We start from the raw sequence: 22,722 nt of genomic DNA on the forward strand, positions 1-22,722 counted from the left end.
ATGAATCTATTCCAAAGTTAAACGTGAAAAATATGAAAAGATATATAGGCACAGAGCTATTTCACTGCAGAAACGTTTATTATAGTAAAAGACCGGAAACAATCCAAATGTCATCCCTGAGGAGCTGGTTGACAAAACTATGGGAAAGCCACTTGATGGAGTCCAATACAGATGTCAAAAAGGGAACCAGGAATCTCTCTCCTCCTGTGAAGTGATCCCCAGGATATACTGTATATAGAGAAGCAGGATGGAAAAAAGTGTGTAGAGAATGCTGCCATTTATCTAGGAAGGAGAGGATACACATTTATATACGTATGTATTTGTTTATGTTAAAGAAACGAGGGACTCCTGGGTGGCTCAGTCAGTTAGGCATCCGACTCTTGGCATCAGTTCAGGTCATGATCTCACAGTCGTGGGATCGAGCCCCATGTCAGGCTCTGTGCTTAGCGGAGCCTGCTTGGGATTCTCTGTCTCCCTGTCTCTCTGCCTATCCCCCACTCACTCTCTCTCAAAATAAATAAATAAACTTAAAAAGAGAGAGAAATGAAAAGAAAAACCAAAACAAGCAAGCAAAAAGAAATCAAACCTATGGGGAAGGAAAGGACCAGAATTCAGGCTGACTTTCTCTGAATCTACTTTGTAGATTTAACGCCGGAACCATGTAAATATGTTCCATAGTTACAGAACGAAATTAAATTAAAAAATCAATCCCTAACAATCAAAACCGAAATGAAACAAACGAAGCTAATGATGTATTGAGCTGTAGCGAAATTACACAGAGAGAAACTATTTCCAGAGATTTTGTCGCACAGCCATGTGAAGGACATCCCTAGCGGGATATACCCTAGGAAGGGAAAGCACTGAAAATAATCGTTCACTATTTTGGACACTATTTCGGTAGTCACTGCGGTGGTATTACTGTTCTGAAAGTGTTGTGGGCGTTTCTGGGGTAAAGTAGACAGGTACTTCTGCTGGTGTTGTAGGTTCTGGATTTTCAGTGTGGAGCGAAGAGAGACAAAGGCCAATAAGATTACTAAAGATCTTATAGCCCTGAAATGGAGTTGGAAGTATCAGTATGGGTTTCATCAGGAGAAGGAGGAACGGGGGGAGGTAAGAAGAAGAAGGAGAGGGAGGGGGGAGGAGGGGGGGGGAAGAAGAAGCATTATTTCCAAGCTGTCCATTAACGGAGCCTGAAAATGGCATCCAGTGCTAGAACAAGGAGCGCCCCTGATGCCCAGATTTTGGTATCTAACTATCATTTCCTCCTGGAAAGGACAAGGTTCTCTGAAGATATGGCTGATCCCAGGGACAGTGCAGGAATTGGGGACAGCTTGGACCATCCTGGCAGACTGCAAGGAAGCTATCGGACTGTCGGGGCCCTTTCAAAAGAACTCCCCAACCAAAGAGGCCGACGATGGGTCAATGTGGCATCATCACAAATAATAATGGCAGTGGGTTGAAACATACCAGATGTGTTAAAAATCCTTAAGTACATAGTAATATACCAAAACGAGACAAAAAGATGCCCCCCCTCCCATCCCGTGCCCTCCCCCCTTTCTAAAGTGACTCATCTGTCACTTTAGAAAATGCTAAGGAATCACGTTCATTTTCCTGAAAACTGGTTAAGTGATGGGAGAGGACTAAACTTTTACCACGCTTTCCCTAGATGAACTGAACCTTCGGGTAACCAAAAAGTTGGTAAGGGGAAACTTCTTTTTACTGCAAAGTGTTTCAGCTAATAAATCAAGGAGAAATTATGATATTTGACTGTCCCCACTTTGCAACCCTACCGAAATAATAATAGATCACACAGGGTGATCAATGGTCACCACACAATAGTAAGAGAGACAGCCAGACTTTATGCCTTCTGATGTAAATGCACAACACCATCTAGGAGGTAATATTTGGAAAAAACAAAACAAAACAAATCATCAAACCTTGAATCTGATCAAGCCTCTAGTTCTAAGTTCCAATTTACTGCAAATATAGTGTTCAGAGGAATGTGTTAAATGACCCCACAGAGAGGCAATCAGCAAAATCCAGGCTGTGGAAAATTCGATAGGGCAAATGATGAAGTTTCTTTACTAAACAAATTACAAGAGAAAGAGAGAGAGAAAGGAGAGACAGAATCTATAGATCAGCTGAGACCTAAAAAAACCGACCAATTGCGGTCGTGTGGACCTCATTTGGACCCTGAAGCAAATAAACCAACTAGTAAAAGAAATGATGTGGTGATCAGGGAAATGTGAACACTGACCGAATATCTGACGATAGCAAGGGGGCTTGATATTTTTAGGCACAATGATGACAGTGTGGTTACTGTGGTTGTGTTTTGAACAGAGGCTTTATGCTATTTCTCTGCAGAAATATTTAGGGAGGAAAGGATACAGTGGCCTGGGATCTGCTTAAAAATATTCCAGGGGAGAGGCAGAGGGTCGGGGAATAGAAGGAACACGTTTGATCACGAGCCAGTAATTGCTGACGTCAGGATACACTGTGGTCTTCTAAAGTCATTACGGTTTTCCCTCTATTATTGTAGATGTTGGAAAAATTTTAACAATTAAAAGGCGAGGGTGGGGGGAGTCCATTCTCGTTGGAGGTACACCAGGGAAGGGACAGGCACTGCTGTTTTCCTCCCTGTGATGCCGAAGGCCAAAGAAGAAACAAAATGCCTGCTTATATCCATTTGTACTTAGAAAAAAAAAAAATCAAGTTATAGTTACCATTTTACCATGAACGCATATGACACATTTTCTTTTTAATGCAAGAAAAGGCATAGGCTCCGGAGTTTGAATCTGAGCCTCTGTGGCCTCTTCCCACTCTGTCTGGGCCTGAATTGCCTGAACTCTCCCGGCCACTTGCACCTGCCTTAGAAATCTGCAGCCCAGGGGCACCAGGGGTGGCTCAGTCGGTCGGTTGAACGTCTGACTTAGGCTCAGGTCATGATCTAGCAGGTCATGAGTTCGAGCCCCACGTCGGGCTTGCTGCTGACAGCCCGTCAGCACAGAGCCCGCTTCAGATCCTCTGTCGCCCCCCCCCCCGCCCCTCTCTCTGCTTATGCTCTCTCTCTCTCAAAACAAAAAAATAAATAAATCATTTAAAAAACCTTTCAAAAAAAGAAGCAGCCCAGCCCTGTCCTCCCCGCCCCCAATTTGTGTAAGAAAACTCAGAATTGGCAGCAAGAAGCTAATTGTTCCCAGCTCAGCTCGTCGGCACAGTGCGAGCCTCCCCTTTTCCCTCCGCTGCCTCCCCCCAGAGTCCCAATTAGAAGGCTTTTCCAGCCAGCCAGGCAGCCCGCGCTGCGAACGTTCAGCTGCAGCTCCCTGCCCCAGGACGGCCCTGCTCGGCCCTGGCGCCCTGCCTTCCTGGGAGCAAGAGGGCTGTGGCAGGGGGAGCCCCCCCGCTCTGGACCATCCCTCCTTTGTTTGCAACCCCAACAGAAATGTCTCTTTGCGGTTTAATCTCGGTCCCCTTTCTGCCCAGCCATCCCCAGCTTGCAGTAGTAACAGCCCAGGCTGCCAGTCCTAGGGATCGTCTTGGCTGTTCCACCCGCGCAAACGTGCAACAGAGGGAGTGCGGGAGCCTTCTGGAAGTGTCCGCGGTCACCAGGAGGTCACCAGGTCTCTGGGCTCGGAGCCTGCAGTGTCTCCCCTTCACGGCCTGCCCCCTGGTGGCCCACCCCTGACATGCGCTGCCTCCCCTCCTGCATCTGGAGGGAGCCCACCCCATCCTCCCACCTGCTGTGGGGGGGGGGCGGGGGGGGCACAGCCGTAAACCATGGTGTGGACCGCATACTGTGCAATCCAGTTTTCTTAGTGGGGGTTGGCATGGGGTGAGAGCAGAGACCCAGGTGTGGGATCAAGGTCTGGGTTCCAGGAAGGGATCGTTGAGATCCCAAATTTAAAAAAAAATTTTTTTTAATGCTTATTTATTTATTACGAAGAATTTAATTTTTTTTTTAATTTTTTTTTTTCAACGTTTATTTATTTTTGGGACAGAGAGAGACAGAGCATGAACGGGGGAGGGGCAGAGAGAGAGGGAGACACAGAATCTGAAACAGGCTCCAGGCTCTGAGCCATCAGCCCGGAGCCCGACGCGGGGCTCGAACTCACGGACCGCGAGATCGTGACCTGGCTGAAGTCGGACGCTCAACCGACTGCGCCACCCAGGCACCCCTATTACGAAGAATTTTAAATGTTTCATTATTTTTGAGAGAGAGAGAGAGAGAGGCAGAGTGTGAATGGGGGAGGGGCAGAGAGAGAGGGAGACAGAGAATCTGAGGCAGGCTCCAGGCTCTGAGCTGTCAGCGGGGAGCCCGACGCGGGGCTCGAACCCACGAACCGCGAGATCATGACCTGAGCCGAAGTCGGATGCTTAACCTACCGAGCCACCCAGGAGCCCCGAAAAGTCCCGATTTTTAGCACAGTTACAATGATAGCAACTACAACAGCTGCTGTTATTAGTTGCCACGGGCTGAACCGTGTCTCCCCTCCCCCCCCAAATTCACACGTGGATGTCCTAACCCCCAAGACCTCAGGATGTGACTGTATTTGGACAGAGCATCTTTAAAGAGGCAAGAAAGTTCAAATGAGACCATTAAGGTGGTTTGTAGTCCAGCAAGGCCGGCGTCCTTCTGGGAAGAGGAAATCTGGACACACAGAGGAAAGACCACGTGTGGACACAGGGAGAAGGTGGCATCTGCACGCCACGGACTGAGGCCTCGGAGGGACTCAGCCCCGTCGACACCTTGATCTAAAATGCGCAGCTTCTGGAAGGAAATCCATTTTTGCGGCACTTGGTTAGGGCAGCCTGATCAGACGAATACATTTCCACCACGGCCACTATCATTTTCTGAGCGCTCGTTAATGTGTTTGTCACTGTGCTCAACGAATTACAAGTATTATCTCATTTAATCCTCACTCCACCCCAAGGGACGGATGTCATTATCATCCTCCCTCACAAATGAGGAAATGGGAGTTTATTTTGGGTTTCCAGCAGCTAGAACAGTGCGGATAGGAGGGCTCAGTAAACATTCATCGAAGGAGGGAAGCTCAGACAGCTTACAGGACTTGTCCAGGGAACCAGCAAGGGGCACAGCCAGAGCCAGGATCTTAACCACATCTGTCAGGGTCCTAGTCCTGTGCCCTTAACCATACTCTCTGTGGGGTCAGGTACATTAAGCCAAGGACGTGTGTCCCAGCAGGATGCCTGTTAAAGTGGATTCTGGATTTTTCTGAGGCCATGGCTATGCCCAGGTGTTCCTGAGCCCGAAACGAATCTGGTTTCGTTTATACCCTAGTCTCACCGAGAAAACTCCCAGGCACTGGGTCACAGACTGGGCAGTGTCCAGACCCCCCCCCCCCCCAGCCTGGAAGTGGCCTTGGAGAGAGCCCGTGAGCCCTTGGCCTTGACCACGCGTCCTTTGTTTGGCTCGAACCAATGATTTCGAAAGGATGGGGGGATCCCTCCCCTTTTCCCCTCCTCCTCAGCCCGTGGCCTCCCTCGGAGAATCCCCAGGCCTCCTCTTGGGGCCAGGAGAGGCCTCACATACCTTGTAGCCCTGGTTGATGCCGTTGATGAACTGGGGGCTGGGGGCATTCCAGGTGAAGCGGATGGTCGTGGAGTTGGTGGCTTCTGCGTGCACGTTGCCAGGAGGGACGGTGGGGACTGGAGGAGAGCAGAGGTGCGGGCAGCGGTGGGGGGGGGGGGGGCGGTGCAGGAGAGCACGGTCAGTCTTGCCCGGTTAAGCAGAGCAAACACAGGGATGGGGTCTGCAGACTCCGCTTCGCCCCACCCCTTCTCCCCGCTTGCTCTGTGGACTTAAGACATCCTCTTTCTCTAGATTAGTGTGGGTTTAATAAAACTCGCCTGACCCATTTCACAGGCTACCAAGAAACAGAGGCAAGGGCTGTGAAAATACTCGGGGAGGTTTTTATGTACGATACTCCACGTGAGCAGTCTCGTGATCCTGTGGTGGACTGCGTAGAAGGTCCCTGTAACCCGGAAGCTTCTGCCGTGCTCGTGCTCCCCCCAACTCCTCTTTCCCTCAGGACCCTCCCACCCTGCGGGGTAGCCAGGGGCAGCGGGCAATAGCTCGGGACTGGATACAACAGGTGACACGGCTGAGGCAGGATGGGACAGGTACCGGACCGACAGGTGCGAGCCTGGGAGAGAGAGAAGCACCAGTCCTCCATGGTCACAGTCCCCACCCACCTCCCTGCAGTGTCCACTCGGTGACTTTGCTGCTGTAGACACCCAGCCCGGCACTGTTGTAGGCGGCCACCTCGATCTCGTAGTTGGTCCAGATGATGAGGTCCTCCAACAGCAGGTTGTTGACATCGGCATCCGTGATGTTCTTGAACTGGTACCCGACAGGCAGCCCGGCCAGGCAGTACCTGAGGGGCGGAAGGCAGGATGCGGTGGCTTGGAGTCAGCCTGCTTGGCGCGTGCCCAGGAAACCGGGTGTGACAGAGTGAATGTTCCATACCCACGCTGTCCAATATGGCAGCCATGAGCATATACGGCTATTGGGCACTTGAAACGTGGTTGGCACTGGGAACCTGTACATTTATTTCCTTTATAGTCAAAACCACAGGTGACCAACGGCCATCTCCCTGGATAGCACAGGCCTAGTGGATGTGTCTGTTCTTTCTGATGGGGGAGGACACTGGGGAGATGGCTACATGACCACGGACAGTAAGAGCTCTGGGGAGATCACACTGGCCTCACCTTGGAGGGCTCATTGATGGAGGGCCAAGTCCAACCAAAGGTTGGGCTCATTTTCTTATACCCTCCAAAACAGTGGCTCCCCTTTTGACGGTCATTCACTTAGGTGAAGGGAAAATATCTGAGGCTACCTACTTTGCCAATTTTGACCTTCCACTGGAAGAAGAACACACAGTAATAAAGAAGTGGGGTCTGTTCAGGCGAAATTTTGGAGGCTGGATAGCCTCTACCCATTTTTGGAAAATCAGAGGCCTCAAATTATTTTGATGTGTTACGACACCCCATAGCGGTGGTTCTCAGAGGCTTACCCCGCATCAGAACCCCCTGGAAGGCTTGTTAAAACACAGGTTTGCTGGGCCCACCCCAGAGTTTCCCATTCGGTAGGTCAGGTGTGGGACTTGAGAAGTTGCATTCGAATCGATGCTGCTGCCGGCCCCAGGACCGCCCTCTGAGAACCACTGCTGATTTGGGGTCACCAAAAGCTCACAACAAAATGAACCGATAAGGGAGCAAACTCAACAATAACTTCTTCCAGAGAGCGTAAGCCTATAGGAAAAGGGACATGCCTTTTGCAGCCAGCCAGAATTCAGAACATTGGTGAATGTTCAGTAACTTCCACTTATGCTAATTTTAATTCACAAAACCGAACTAATAGCACTTAATAACTCAGTCTGAGGTTATCAGGGACGTGCCCTTGGTCAAGGGGAGACAGAAAAGTCTATATAACTGGGCTTCATTTGGCAGTAAGGACCAAAGAAAGGAGGTCCACTTTTTGACCAGTTCTTGACCCAGTAGTTGGTTTCAGTTGGAATATTTTTGGTTTCCTGGGTGGTTGGCCCCTTGAATATTTTACCTGTCTCCCTGGGCCTGTGGAGCCGTGACATGTGGCAGACTTGCCCACCCATACAGCTTTGAGGACTCTACACTGTACCCCCTCCCTCAAGCATTCCCATTGGTTTCCAAGGCTCTGTCTTCTGGAAGTTCTTCTATATGTCTAACCCAAGTCTTTCATAACACAGTGAAGGCAGTTCTTGTTGCCGGGCCCTCGTTAGATGGGGAAAGACCCGCCGTGACCTTGCTGTTTCCCAATCCACGTCCGACCCTCCCCTTGAGTCTGGGCTGCCCTACCTTTCCCGGGATTGGACGCCTACCTAATGATGTAGCCCTTGAGAAGGCCATTCTGGTGGCTCTCCGGAGGCGGCTGCCACTGGATCATGATGGACTGGTTGGTCCGGCCGCTGGCGATGACGTTCTGTGGAGGGGCCGTGGGGGGTTCCTCGGGAAGGGAGACCCTGGATATAAAAACGTCAAGAGTGGGTGGGACGGGTTGCTTGGGTGGCTTAGTTGGTTAAGGTGTCTGACTCTATTTTGGCTCAGGTCATGATCTCACGGTTTGTGAATTTGAGCCCCATGTTGGGCTCTGTGCTGACAGCTTAGAGCCTGGATCTTGCTTCCAGTTCTGTCTCCTCTCTCTGACCCTCCCCCGCTTAAGCTCTCTCTCTCAAGAATAAATAAACATTAAAAAAAGAGTGGGTGGCCTTTTCTACTCTTAGTCTTGATGGCAAACACAGGAGTTTAATGGGAAATGAGGAGGCTGCTTTGTTCCTGGATGACTCTGCACAACTGCTGTGCGCTTTTGGGCAAGTCACTTAACCTCTCTGAGCTTGTTTATCTTTTAAAGGAGTATAATAAAGCTCCACCTGTCTGCTTTATAAGACTGGTTGAGGTTCAAATGACACCATGTATATATATGAATATTTTTAAAACACTATAGGGGCGCCTGGGGGGCTCAGCCGGTTGAGCGTCCGACTTCAGCTCAGGTCATGGTCTCACAGTTCGTGAGTTCAAGCCCCGCGTCGGGCTCTGTGCTAACAAACAGCTCAGAGCTTGGAGCCTGCTTCAGATTCTGTATCTCTTTCTCTCCCTCCTCCTCCCCTGCTCATGCTCTGCCTCTCTCTGTCTCTCAAAAATAAATAAATGTTAAAAAAATAAAAAAACCACCATAAAGCCCCAGATGTGTGTATTTTCGGTGCAGGAAAGGGACCTCGGCCTCAGCTTCTCACGTGCCCAAGAAGCTGTTGTTGGAGACGATGATGTCATAAGTGACCAGGAATGTCAGAAGCAGGGATGTTTTTCACTTCCCGGTTGCAAGCTGTAACTAGGTTTCCTTTTCCGACCAGCTGGACCCAGGGCTGGGGACCGGCAGGCCGGGCGGGGCTGGCGAGGCGCGTGCGCGAGGCTGGCGAGGCGTGTGCGTGAGCGCATCGCCCGCTTCCGGAAGCAAGTGCCACTGCATTGCCTCCTCTGGAGCTGCCAGGGGACACGGCGTTCCACCGGGGTGCCGCAAAACTGACACGCATCCATTAAAAGCAAAAGTTAATTATTTTTGATGGATGTCTCTCCCTTTCAGCTTATTTTTATGTTTTTGCTTTCTGACGGAGAGCTTTGCAACGCGTACTGCACACTCCCACGTCTTTGTAAAGCCCGCAGCGAGGGCGATTTCACTTTTTTCTTTGTGACTCAGGGCTGTTAGCATGAGGATTCATCAGGAAGATGAATCAGGGTTTGAAATGAAGCCTGAAGACGTGGAGAAAGTGTAGGGTAGATGTCCCAGCACTTTGAGGCTTTCTACTGTTGCGATTTTGTAGTTCTGAAGGGCTGGGGCCGTGTCCACGTTTTTCCCCGAACCACTAACGGACCACACACAGCCTGGCACATAGTAGGCGTTCAATCAGCAGCGAGTGAATACATTCTCCTGTAAGTGCCCTCCTGTTAGCTGCCGCCTCCCTCTCCTGTGACGGTGTCACCACCCCTGTGGCATCCCCCCAGTGAGAACCAGAAAGACTTAAGCTCACTGGAACTGTGGCAAAACCGAACGATTGTTTTAAGCCAGGGGTCTGCATACACACACCTAAGAGAATCCTTTAAGCAGCCAAGTACGTTCTTGGCTCCCTTGTAAACTGTCAGCTGACCGTATACGTAAAGGTTTATTTCTGGGCTCTCTACTCCGTTCCATGGGTCTAAGTGTCTATTTTTATGCCAATATCATGCTGTTTTGATTACTACAGCTTTCTAGTATCGTGTGAAATCAGGAAATGTGATGCCTTCAGCTTTGTTCTTTGTTCTTTCACAGGACCGCTCTGGCTACTCAAGGTCTTTTGTGGCTCCAAACACATTTTAGGACTGTTTTTTTCTTTTTCCTAATTCTGTGAAAGACGCCATCGGAATTTTGATAGAGGTTGCACTGAATTTACACATGGACATTCTGGGTAACATGGACATTTTAACGATATTAATTCTTCTCAGTGGGGAAAGGAAAGTCTCTTTAATACACGGTGTTGGGAAAACTGGACAGCCCACATGCAGAGGAATGAAACCGGACCCCTAGCTTACACCAGTCACAAAAATTAACTCAAAAACGGGGTGTCCGGGTGGCTCCGTTGATTGAGCGTCCGACTCTTGGTTTGGGCTCCGGTCATGATCTCACGGTTCATGAGTCGGAGCCCCGAACGTCAGCCTCTGTGCTGACGTCGTGGAGCCTGCTTGGGGTTCTTGCTCTCTTTCTCCCTCTGCCCCTCCCCGACGTGCGCGCGCTCTCTCTCCAAATAAATAAATAAACTTAAAAAATCGAATCAGCTGGAAATCTAAAGGAGAACAACGAAAAAAAAATTAAAGACTTAATCGTAGGACCCTAACTTGTCAAACTCCTGGAAGAAAACATAGGGACAAGCTCTTTGATGTTGGTCTGGGCAGTGGGTTCCAGGAGATGACACTCAAAGCACAGGCAATAAAAGCAAAGATAAGTAAGTGGGACCACAGGAAATGAACAAGCTCCTGCACGACAAAAGAAACAACCAACAAAATGAAACGCTAAATCTGCAAACCATATATCTGATAAGGGGCTAATATTCAGAATATATAAAGAACTCATACAACCCAATAGCAATGAACAAATAAGTAACCCAAAAAACCAACAACAAAAAACCCCCAACCCGAATTAGAAATAGGCAGATCTGAACAGGCATTTTCCCCACGAAGACACACAGATGACCAACAGGTGGGTGAAAAGGAAATGTGAATGAAAACCAGTGAGGTGTCACCCCACACCTGGTAGATCAGCTGTCATGGAAAATCGAAAAGACAAGACAGAACAGGCATTGTCAGGGACGTGGAGAGAAGGGAACCCTCATGTACTGTGGGTGCTGCTAGTGTGGAAAACAAAATGGCGGCCCCACAGAAGATTAAAAAATCCATCCACAGGATGGGGCGCCTGGGTGGCTCAGTCGGCTGAACGTCCAACTTCAGCTCAGGTCATGATCTCGCGGTCCATGAGTTCGAGCCCTGCGTCGGGCCCTGTGCTGACAGCTCGGAGCCTGGAGCCTGCTTTGGATTCAGGGACTCTGGCTCTCTCTGCCCCTCCCCCACTTGCACTCTGTCTGTCTAAAAAATGGAACAGACATTAAAAACAAATGTTTAACACATCCATCCACAGGAGATGAACACAGGATCTCGAAGATCTGTCTGCATGTGGAAACACCCTACGTATCTGTCACTGGATGGGTCCATCAGGCAGATGTGGTAGATGCATACGATGGAATATTATTCAGCTATGACAAAGAAGGACCATTTGCACCAACAAACACTGTGCGATCTCGTACGCGGGGTCTACAAAAGCTGAATTTAAGAGAAACAGAGAGGAGGGTGGTAGTTACCGAGAGCTAGTAAGGGAGGGACATGGGAAGATACTGGTCAAGGCTACAGCCTTCTAGTTATAAGCTTAGCAAATCCTGGGGATCTGAAGTGTAGCCTGGGGATGATAGCTGAAAATGCCGTATCATCTACTTAAAAGTTGCTCAGAGGGGCGCCTGGGTGGCGCAGTCGGTTAAGCGTCCGACTTCAGCCAGGTCACGATCTCGTGGTCCGTGAGTTCGAGCCCCGCTTCGGGCTCTGGGCTGATGGCTCAGAGCCTGGAGCCTGTTTCCGATTCTGTGTCTCCCTCTCTCTCTGCCCCTCCCCGTTCATGCTCTGTCTTTCTCTGTCCCAAAAATAAATAAACGTTGAAAAAAAAAAAAAAGTTGCTCAGAGAGTAGGTCGAAAGTGTCCTCACCACAAAAAAGAAATGGACGTGTCAGCTAACGCTGTGGTGGTGATCACATGGGAACATACAAGTGTATCGAATCAACACTGTGTGCCTTCAACTCACTCACACCGTGTCACATGTCAATTAGAATCTCAATACCTCTGGAAAAAGTGAAGAGAAACGTAAGAAAAGGAATGCTTTGGTGCATGGGATTTGTGTCACCGTCACTCTGGCCCCTTGTTGCATGGCTTCTTTCTCCCCAGAGGTGACCCACCTGGTTACAGGACTTAAGTGGCCAGAATCAGTCGCCTCCTACGGAAGCGGGTATTACCGGGTGATGCTCGAAAATGGACGACCCTCTGTTTTTCCTCCATTTTCATCATCTTTAAAGCAGCCTCGCCAAAAGCTTAACCAGACCTGGCGTCTTGCAAGGCACTGGATACGGACATCTGTCACGTGCGCGTAACAGTGACGGCGGCCGATAGGGGAGGCAGAGCAGAGCGAGGGGAGTCTTTGAACTCGCTCGGCTCCCAGTGAGAGGGACCATTAAATCGGTGCTGATCCTGCCCCGGGCACTGCTCACGGCACCTCCCCCGGGTGACCTTTCACCTTGGCGGCATCCCTGTGAGGCAGGTGTGAGTGATGCTACCCCTTTCGACAGAGGTGGACACCAAAGCCCCCAGGATCTGCACACAGCGGGCCCCGCGTGGCCATGCTGGTCTCGGCCGTAGGCAGCCCCCCTCAGCCCCGCCGGCCAGTGGGGTCACCGAGACCCACCGGGCGAGAGCACGTGCTCCCCTCACCTCTCCGTGTCCTTGCTGAACTGTCCCTTCCCCACGTCGTTGACGGCACAAAGACGGAACTGGTAGGAGCGCGCGGGCACCAAGCCCTTGACCATCACGGAGGTAGCCTCGGGGTCCACGCTGGCCAGGAGCACGGTCCAGGGGGCATCTACAAGGACAGAGGGTGGACGCAGAGGTGGACGGACATCCCGGGGACCGTGTTCCTTACCCCCAGCCCCGTTTGGGCCAGCAGAGGAGCGCCTCCCCCAACTCAATCCGGCAGAGGCTGGCCACGTCATTTTCCTGGGTCCCCTTCGCCCACGTGTCCCAGGGGGTTGGAGGGTCCTGGGGAGGGAGCAAGGACTCATGGGAACAGAGATGGCAGGTGTCTTTTCTATCTTTTTTCTCCCCCCCTCGAATCGATGAGCTCCAGGCAAACTGTATTGAAAATGCCCCTGAAACAAGGCCTGTTAATTCTGCAGGTCCCAGTCTGGAGGCTAAAGAAGAAAAAGAGTCGCCATGGCCTTGGAGGCTCTGGAGAGGCAGGTCCTGAGTCCCGCACCTCACAGACATGATCTCATTCAACGGCCACAGCGGCCCGAGGAGGCGGATGCCATCGCTCGTTCTGCAGGGACACGGAGGCCTCCAGAAGGTCTGCTCAAAGGCAGAGAACTGGGACGTGGGGGAGCTGGATCCCGGCCCCGGGCCGCCTCCCCGAGCCCGTGCCTCCGGCTGGCTGCGGCGGGAAGCCTTACTGTTCTCCGACATCTCCAGGACGTAGCGAAGCAGGGGGCTGTTGCCGTCGAAGGGCTTGGCCCACGTCAGGTTGATGGCCCGCCTCTCCGCTGTGCTGAGGGTCGCCACAGGGCGCTCGGGGGCGTGGGGCAGCTGCCTGGGGGAGAGAGGTGTGGCGGGGCCGGCTGTGAGGTCTGGAGTCAGGTGACCCACGGGCACCAGGGCTCAGACTGAACTTCGAGATGCCTCAGCCGCCAAGCTCGGCCTTTGGGCCGGCCACCTGGAGGCTCTGCTCCCTGGCTTACGGGCCTACCTGTCCTACCTGTCCCCAGACTCCTCTGCTCTTGACAGAAGGCCTCCCTGAGCTGCGGTTGGGGGGGGGGGGCCCGGGCAGGCTGCCCCCTTACCTGACGCGCAGGTGGGCACTTCGAGAGTCATTGCCCCCGGCTGAAAGCACCCGGCAGGTGTAGGTGCCGATGTCCCCCGACCACGTCTGTGAGATGTGCAGGGAGCCGTTTTTGTCGAGACGGATGCGGGGGTTGCTCTCCATGCCCAGGGTGGCTCCATCCTTCTCCCAGACGTACCTGAGAGTAAGAAGAACCAGTCAGTAAAGAGAGGTAGGGAACTAGGGGGCACTTCTGGGGCTCAGCCCAGGGTGGATCTGGAGGACAGTTCCAAAGGCGGCAGAGTCCCCCCCCCTTCCCCACCCCTCCCCACCCCCCCCCCACCATGCCCCGGGGCTGGTCTGGGGCCGGAGCACGGTGGGCACCCGATCAGCCCCCAGCCCACCGTCCCCGTGGCAGGTGCTCCGTCCGGGAGGGTTAGCACACGAAGCCGTCACACCTCTATCTCAGGTCTAGGTCAGAGCCGTGTTGCTTTTGGCCAGAAGCGACTGCCAAGCAGCCAGCACAAAAGAGCCGGCAAAAGGTAATCTTCCGAAGAGGTTAAAAGATTACAGCTGGAAAAAGAATTAACGTTTCCGCACAGACTGCATTTTGGAATTAGTTTTATGAGGGGAATCATTAGATCAATGCATCACTGTGACAAATTGACTTCAGTGTCCAAAAAATCACTTTAGCTTCGGTCAGTCAGTACAAAGGGGGACTTGAGAAATTACACACACGCCCGGGCCTGACAATAAGAAATATCCCCTCTGGAATGATTCTTGAGGAAATACAACTATTACTGTCAACATAACGTGGGGTGCCAGCTCCGGGGAGCACGTCCTGCTGTTGCCCCCCAGCAAGGTTGGCCAGGGTGCTGGGAACAGGATGGGGACTGAGCCGCTCTGTACATGACCCATCACTCGCTCAGCTGGGGACAGGGTGGCCTGAGCCACAAGGATGCGAGAGAACTCTCTGTGTTAGAGAATGCAAGTTTGCTAGGGAGAATGAGCCTGTAATATTTTAAAGCTAGGTTTAAAAAAAAAAATCAGGGAATTGCAAATACAAATAGGAAAAAAAAAATACAGGAAAACCGAGAAGCTTCCCTATAATGGGTAACGATGATTAACAGCTGAGCATATACCTTCCAGACTTTTCCCTCCTGCCCCAATGGGCATGGTACCACAGTGTTTCTATGTTCTGGATTCAGATTCCCTGGTCAAATGTTGCCTTGGCCACTTACCAGCGTTTGTGATCCTGGGTGTGTTTATTTACCCTCCCTGTGCCTCAGTGTCCTCATCTGTCATACGAGGAAAATAATATCACCCGCTTTATAAGGTTGCTCTAAGGATTGTGTGAGTTAATATAAAATACTCCAAGAAGTGCCCGGAGTGTGGCAAGGGAACAATAGAAGTTAGTCATCATTAGGCACTTTGACTCTTATGGCACGTGTACGCAAACAATATCTAGCTATCTATCCATCCATCCTGACTTTAAAGCTGCTTTCCCGCCCCACAAAATGTCATAAACTCTTTTAAATGGCATGCTTCCACACCATGGTTTTTATCAGCTGCACGGTGCTTCCCACATGATTGCTCTGCCATCGTTCCCATAATGGTGGGTGACCAGCTTAGCTCCTTGTTTGTCGATATTATAGTTAATGCTGCGATGAACATCCTTGCAGTAACGTATTTTCATACGTGCTAAATCATTTCAGCAGTGAAATTGCTGAGTTAAATTTTAAGGCTTTTTATACATATTTACAAATTGTCAGAAGGAATCACCTTCAATTCATCTCCATAGCTAGAAAAGAATCATCTGTGCCAGCACTGATGGCATGAATAGAATTCCTGCATAAGAAACAGCTTATGGCAGGGGCTCCTGAGTGGCTCAGGAGGTTAAGAGTCTGATTTCAGCTCAGGTCATGATCTCACAGCTTGTGAGTTCAAGCCCCGCATCGGGCTCTCTGCTGTTAGCACAGAGCCTGCTTCAGAGCCTCTGTACCTGCCCCCCTCTCTGCCCCTCCCTGGCTCATGCTCTCTCTCTGTCTCTCTCTCTCTCTCTCAAAAATAACTTAAAAAAAATTAAGAAAAAAAAAAAAAAACAGCTCATGGCAAGCAGACATCTTTCGCCCTGGGAGGTGGCGTTTTGGGAAGCATAGATTACCACCCGTGGAGTGTTTATGCCCCAACAACTGAACCCGAATCTGATCAGCCAGTTCCTTGAATCTAATTAGAAATACCACGGATCGAAGTACAGTGTACCACACCACGAAAAAGCAGCTAGCCAAACCCAGAAGGTGGGGCCTTCTACAGTGGGTATCGGCCAACAATGGCCCACCGCCTGTTTGTGTAAATAAAGTTTTATTGGAACACAGACATGCCCGCTTGTTTGCACACTGCCTGTGACTGCTTTTGCACTGCAAAAGCAGACTCGAAGAGCTGTGACAAAAGCTATATAGCCCTCAAAGCTTAAAACATGTACTCTCTGGCCCTTTACAGAACAAGTTAGCTGGGCCTCTGTCCTGTAGAACCTGGTCTCTCCAACTAATTAACTGCACGTAAACAAAGCAACAATGAAAACAAGAATAAAAAGGAGGGGGAGGGGACTATGTAGGAAGGAGGCACACCAACCAAAAGCAATGTGTGGACCTTGTGTGGACGCTGAGTTCAACCAACCAACTTTTATTTATTTATTTATTTCTGTAATGTTTATTTTTGAGAGAGAGAGAGACAGAGTGTGAGTGGGGGAGGAGCAGGGGGAGAGGGAGACACAGAATCCGAAGGAGGGTCCAGGCTCCGAGCTGTCAGCACAGAGCCCGATGTGGGGCTTGAACCCATGAACCAGGAGATCGTGACCTGGGCTGAAGTCAGACGCTTAACTGACTGAGCCACCCAGGCGCCCCATCAACCAACCAACTTTTAAAAAGGCACCTCTGAGATAATCAGGGCCATTGTATCAGCAGACATCAAGGGATTGATTGCTCATTGTGTTAGGTGTGACCAGGGACATGGTTGTTGTTATGTTTAAAGAAAAGTCCTTTTAGGTAAGAAATGCACACTGACATATGTAAAGGTGAAATTACATGCTTAATATTTGCTTTTAAAATGTCGCAGTTAGGGGTGACTGGGTGGGTCAGTTGGCTAAGCACACAACTTCAGCTCAGGTCGTGATGTCACAGTTCGTGAGTTCGAGGCCCACGTTAGGCTCGCTGCGGGCAGTGCAGAGTCTGCTTTGGATCCTCTGTCTCCCTGCTCTGCCCCTCCCCTACTCACGAGCATGTGCACACACTCTTTCTCTCTCAAAAATAATAAACAAACATTAAAAAAATATTGCAGTAAAAAAAGTGTGTGTGTGTGTGTGTGTGTGTGTGTGTGTGTGTAGTGGGGGAGGGGGATAGGCAAAATCAGGTGAGCAAAGTGCTGACAATCACTGAGGCTGAGAGATGGGTATATGAGACTTAATGACACTGGTCTCTCTACTCTGGCCTATCTTGGAAAATTTCCACAATAGAAAGTTAAGAAAGAATAAAAGAAAGGAAGGAAGGAAGGGAGAAAGGAAGGAAGGAAGAAAGAAAGAAGGAGGAAAGGAATGAAGGAAGGAGGAAAGGAAAGAAAGAAAGAAAGAGGAAAGGAAGGAAGGAAGGAAGGAAGGAAAGAAGGAAGGAAGAAAGAAAGAGGAAAGGAAGGAAGGAAGGAAGGAAAGAAGGAAGGAAGAAAGAAAGAAAGAAAGAGGAAAGGAAGGAAGGAAGGAAGGAAAGAAGGAAGGAAGAAAGAAAGAAAGAAAGAAAGGAAGGGAGAAAGAAAGGAAGGAAGGAAGAAAGGAAGGAAGGAAGGGAGGGAGAAAGGAAGGAAGGGAGAAAGGAAGGAAGGAAAGAAGGAAGGAAGGAAGAAAGAAAGGAAGAAAGGAAGTAAGGAAGAAAGGAAGGAAGGAAGGGAGAAAGAAAGGAAGGAAGAAAGAAAGGAAGGAAGGAAGGGAGAAAGGAAGGAAGGAAGAAAGAAGGAGGAAAGGAAGGAAGGAAGGAAGGAAAGAGTAAAGAAGAAAGAAAGAAAGAGGGAAGGAAGAAAGAAAGAAGGGAAGAAAGGAAGGAAGGGAGGGAGGAAGGGAGAAAGAAAGGAAGGAAGGAAGAAAGGAGGAAAGGAAGGAAGGAAGGGAGAAAAGAAGGAAGGAAAGGAGGAAGGAAGAAAGGAAGGAAGAAAAAAAGGAAGGAAGAAAGGAAGGAAGGAAGGGAGGAAGGAAAGGAAGGAAGGGAGAAAGGAAGGAAGGAAGGGAGAAAGGAAGGAAGGAAGGGAGAAAGGAAGGAAGAAAGAAAGAAAGAAAGGAAAAAAAAAACAACCAGTGGGTTCATTTAACTCAGGGTATAAATTTTTCAAAATTATCTGTTATTATATAGCTGGCTATTAAACAATTTCGACGAGTGATTTTCAATGATATTAGATAGGGGGCGCCTGGGTGGCTCAGTCGGTTGAGTGTCCGACTTCAGCTCAGGTCATGATCTCACAGTCCGTGGATTCGAGCCCCGTGTCGGGCTCTGTGCTGACAGCTCGGAGCCTGGAGCCTGCTTCCGATTCTGCGTCTCCCTCTCTCTCTGCCCCTCCCCTGCTTGCACTCTGTCTCTGTCTCTGTCTCTGTCTCTCTCTTTCTCAAAAATAATTAAACAGTAAAAAAAACTTTTAAAAAAGTATATGTAAAAAAATAGTAATAAATAAAAATAATCCCGTACTAGCGGGTGCACGGGTGGCTCAGTCAGTTAAGCATGTGACTTCGGCTCAGGTCATGATGTTGCAGTTCATGAGTTCAAGCCCTGCGTCAGGGTCTGTGCTGACAGCTCGGAGCCCGGAGCCTGCTTCCGATTCTGCGTCTCCCTCTCCCTCTGCCCCTCCCCCACTCACACTCTGTCTCTCTCTCTCTCTCAAAAATAAATAACCATTAAACAAATTAAAAAAAATTAGTCCTCAGGAAATCAAAGCCGTGCAAAAATAATTACAAGGATGTGGATCGTTATGTTTCTTAATATCAGCAAAAAATTGAAAAACAATCCAAATATCCAGCATTAGGGAATTGGTAACATAAATTCCATTACAGCCACACAATGGACATGTGAAGAATCATGTAATGCACTTTATATGAAAATATTCATCGACAGGGAAGGAGAGTCACAATAGGTTCTTAAGGTTCTTACCAAATAGTAATATTTGGGTGTCATTTGTAAAAACCTGGAAACAGACTAAGGAATTGTGTTTCCAGGTTTTTACAAATGACACCCAAATATTACTATCTCTGAGAGAAACAGGTAAACTTACTTTTTTCCTTCTTTTTTTTTTTCTCTCTCTCTCCCTCCCCAGTTTTTGGGGCTTATCTGCATTTTCTACATTTTCCTTCTATACAGGATATCTATTAGCCATGCAGTAAGAAAAAAGGCCAACAGAAATACGGATTAGTAGTCATGTTGCCCGACTCGATTTCTCAGAGTGGGTCTAGATCTGGCCTTGGATACCAAACGGAAGAGTTCTCTCTTGAGACTGTTCTGGAAACCGTTCCGCCACTTTTTTTGATTTGGTTGCTCGGGTCCTTCCTAGCCTGTCTGGTCAGGGAGCCCCATGGTGTGTTCCCTGAAGCTGGGACAGGGTTTTCAAGTCCAAGGAAGGGGTGGGAGATGAGGGGTGACTTTGGGCACAGGCTGCAAATGCCGAGGGACCAGTTCTGTTCTCTCTCTTCCCATCTAGAAAAAACTGCGCTACATGGAGAATTCCATCCTGAGGCGAGGACCCCTCCAGCGCATCAGAACACAGTTTTCCACCTGTGGGTCCCTGGAGGTCCTTGGAAGGTGGGCCTGCGGCTATATTGCAAGAGATCCACGAATCCCTTTGTCAATGAAGGACTGTCTGGAGAATGGGGGCGCCCGGGTGGCTCAGCCGGTTAAGTGTCTGACTTTGGCTCAGGTCATGATCTCACAGTTCATGAGTTCAAGCCCTGCATCGGGCTCTGTGCTGACAGCTCGGAGCCTGGACCCCGCTTCAGATTCTGTGTCTCCCTCTCTCTCTTTGCCTCTTCCCCACTTGTGCTCTCTCTCTCATAAATAAACTTAAAAAAAAAGAATCATCTAGAGAATGAATAAAATATGCAAGTATTTTCCAAATAATAGATGACATTTTAATAAATAAAACGCCAACTTATTTTAAAGTGTTACTGAATTAACCATAGTTTTTTTTATTATAAAAATTTTCAATTAATGGGTGCTAAAATTATAGCTACTTATGTATAGAACTGAGACTCACAGCGGTATTCTATGGGGAGGAACATGTGGGTTCTCTTGGAGAACATTTTTATGGTTGATATATTTATTTTCTACAAAAATTGAATAATCCCAGGAATAAGCATATTCTGAATCATGTGTTGACAACATATTAACTACATCTCTGTGATTTCAAGGCTCACTGCTTGTGTTTGTGCCGGCAACACATGACGACTGCCCTAAATATCAATGTTTAATGTTCGAGGAGGTGTTTCTCAAACTGGAGGCCCGCAGTGGATTGGCCGAGGATGGATGTGTGTCTAAAAGTCTAGGAACCCTGTGGGAGGGAGGGGAGGGTGGGTGATGGGTATTGAGGAGGGCACCTTTTGGGATGAGCACTGGGTGTTGTATGGAAACCAATTTGACAATAAACTTCATATATTGAAAAAAAAATTAAAAAAAAAAAAAAAGTCTAGGAACCCTTACAGGCAACCTTGGCTTCTGGCGGTGGCGGGGGGGGGGGGGGGGGGGGGGGGGGGGGGGGGCATTTGGTGTGGCTGTTAGACTTGTCATATGCCCAATGGCCACCAGATGGCGCCCCAGGATGCAGCTGCCTCCAGAGCCGTGGGGGCCAGGACTCCCGAGTGGCGTCAGTGGCCGGCCCCTTCCAGCCTCGCTGCCCCCTGCTTTGGCAGTGATATTGGTCACAAGCTGCCCTCCCCTTTTGCCTCCATGGGGTCACAGCAGAGGGAGTACCTGACGGTCACTCGGGGGTCATGGGTCACTCCGCACACCATGGAGGCCTGGGTGCCCTTGATGACACTCTGGTCCTGGGGAGGCTTGGTGATGCGGGTCCGGGCTGAAAGAGGGCAGGGAGACAGGGTGGTGAGAAGGGGGTAACAGGTGAGATGCAGGTGTGTGGGAAGGGCACTTTCGGGTAAACCGAGCCCGAGTGGCTGAGTTCGACGGGTAGGCGGAGGCAGGCCCCGCGCGTGGACAGGTTTACCACGGCCGATGTCCCAGAGCGTTAAGGGAACCATGTGCCTCCGTGGTACTTGAATTTTTGAAAGCCACGTTCATGGCGGGGGCTCGTTTAATCCTGCCCCCACGAACCCGCGTGAGGGATACACAAACGGAAATCTGAGGGTGATCGGGGGCCCATGGTCCCAGCACATCGGTGGTCTAGCCAGCATAAAAACAGCATCCCCTGCTGCACGGCATGCGAGCCCATGGGTGTTCAGCCTCCCCAGGTGGCCCACAGGCATGTCTGTCTTGGGCGTGGATCCCCAGTGGTGCAATCTGACCGCACAAGGGGCTTGATTCGCTTCCTTAAAGCGGGGCTCAGAACACTACGGTCGGGGGCCGAGTCCGGCCGGTAGCCTCTTTGGCTACCAAAGCCACTAGCATCGGAACACAGCCGTGCCCTCTGGCTGCTTCCTTGCTGAAACAGGAAAGTCAGTCGAGGAGTCGGGACAGAGGCCGTCCGGCCCACGCAGCCCAAAATAGTTACTCTCTGGCCCTTTACGCAACGGGGGTGCTGACTGCTGCCCTAATGTTGAAGACAGCTGCCCACCGCCTCTCTGTTCTCACTCGGCCACGTGCGGCGAGAGCCCTTCCCTCTGCAGAAGCCCGGCCTTCCCTCTGCAGTCATTCATTCGTCCGAGCCCTTCTCTCGGAAGATGCACCCCTGGCGGGACCGACGTGCAGGTGTGGAGGTGCCGGCAGGGGGACACTGTGCTCGGCACACACGCACGCACGGACGTGTGAAGGCACTGTGCACACTCACCCCACACGACCAGGTCGGCCGAGGCTTCGTCGACCCCCGAGAGTTGGTGGCCAAGCAGGTGTAGGTCCCGGCGTCGGAGATGCGCGTGGGGCTGACGAGCAGGCTGCCCGACTCCAGCAGCGTGAATCGAGGCAGCTGGACGGAGCCGCTGGCCAGGATGCGCTCCCCTGAGGGCGACACAGGGTGGGCTCGGGGTGCGGCCGGCTGTGCGCGTCCACGCAGCCCCCGGCGCTCTGACACGGCACGAGCCCTCTCCCCGGCGGCTCCGGGCAGGTGGTCTCGGGCAGGCCCCCAGCTTTAGAAAGACTGGGAGGGCCGCGGAGGTGGGGGCAGGGCTGGGGTGGGGGTGGAGGCCCAGGGGGGTTTCTGACGTGGTGACAGGCACGAGGGCGCTCGGTCACAGAGCCCGGGTCTCCTGGCGTCTCTCTTTCCAACCACCGCGCCGTCTGCCCTTCGCCGGAGGAGGCCAGGGACGGTCTCCTGGAGCAGCCAGGCACAGCTCTCGGAGACAGCTGGCACCCGGGCTGGGGGGGGGGGGGGAGGGGGCAGACAGCTCTGACAAGGTGGTGACGGGCATCCTGCGGCAGGATGCTTCTGGAGAGTCACCTTCAGGGGAGCGGAGGGAAGTGATGGGCGGCTGGGGGCGGGGGGAGCAGTAAGGAGCCGGGGGGAGGGGTGGACAGGGACAGGGTGGGCCAGACCTCCCTCTGCGGTGGGACCTGGGGAGGCCTGGTGCCTGGGGGTGAGGCTGGGAGATGAGCCCGAAACTGTATCTATTTTAAAGACAATCCCACCTGTCCGTGCAGAGGGGTATCTTCATGTGCAAGCCTGTGGGTGTGTCTCCCTTTGCACCCACGGGCAGGAATGCTGAACCAGTGAGCGGGTCGGGTGAGCGTGTTTATTTGTGTCTATACCCGCGCCTGGCTGTGCCTCCACTCACCCCACAAATATTTATTGAGCAGCTGACATGTGTCAGTCTTGGCCTGGGCCCCAGG

General features: G+C 50.9%; 1 protein-coding gene across 1 annotated transcript in view; it reads right to left on the bottom strand.

The window, feature by feature from the left end:
- SDK2 (sidekick cell adhesion molecule 2) overlaps positions 1–22,722 on the bottom strand; it is a 266,290-nt gene that overhangs the window by 57,589 nt on the left and 185,979 nt on the right. The window contains 9 exon segments of the mRNA XM_045489616.1: positions 5,552–5,667; positions 6,214–6,395; positions 7,878–8,018; positions 12,610–12,757; positions 13,344–13,480; positions 13,731–13,907; positions 20,698–20,800; positions 21,728–21,760; positions 21,763–21,894. Coding sequence (XP_045345572.1) covers positions 5,552–5,667; positions 6,214–6,395; positions 7,878–8,018; positions 12,610–12,757; positions 13,344–13,480; positions 13,731–13,907; positions 20,698–20,800; positions 21,728–21,760; positions 21,763–21,894 — 1,169 coding nt within the window.

Source organism: Leopardus geoffroyi, chromosome E1, assembly GCF_018350155.1.
Source record: "Leopardus geoffroyi isolate Oge1 chromosome E1, O.geoffroyi_Oge1_pat1.0, whole genome shotgun sequence".
NCBI lineage: Eukaryota > Metazoa > Chordata > Mammalia > Carnivora > Felidae > Leopardus > Leopardus geoffroyi.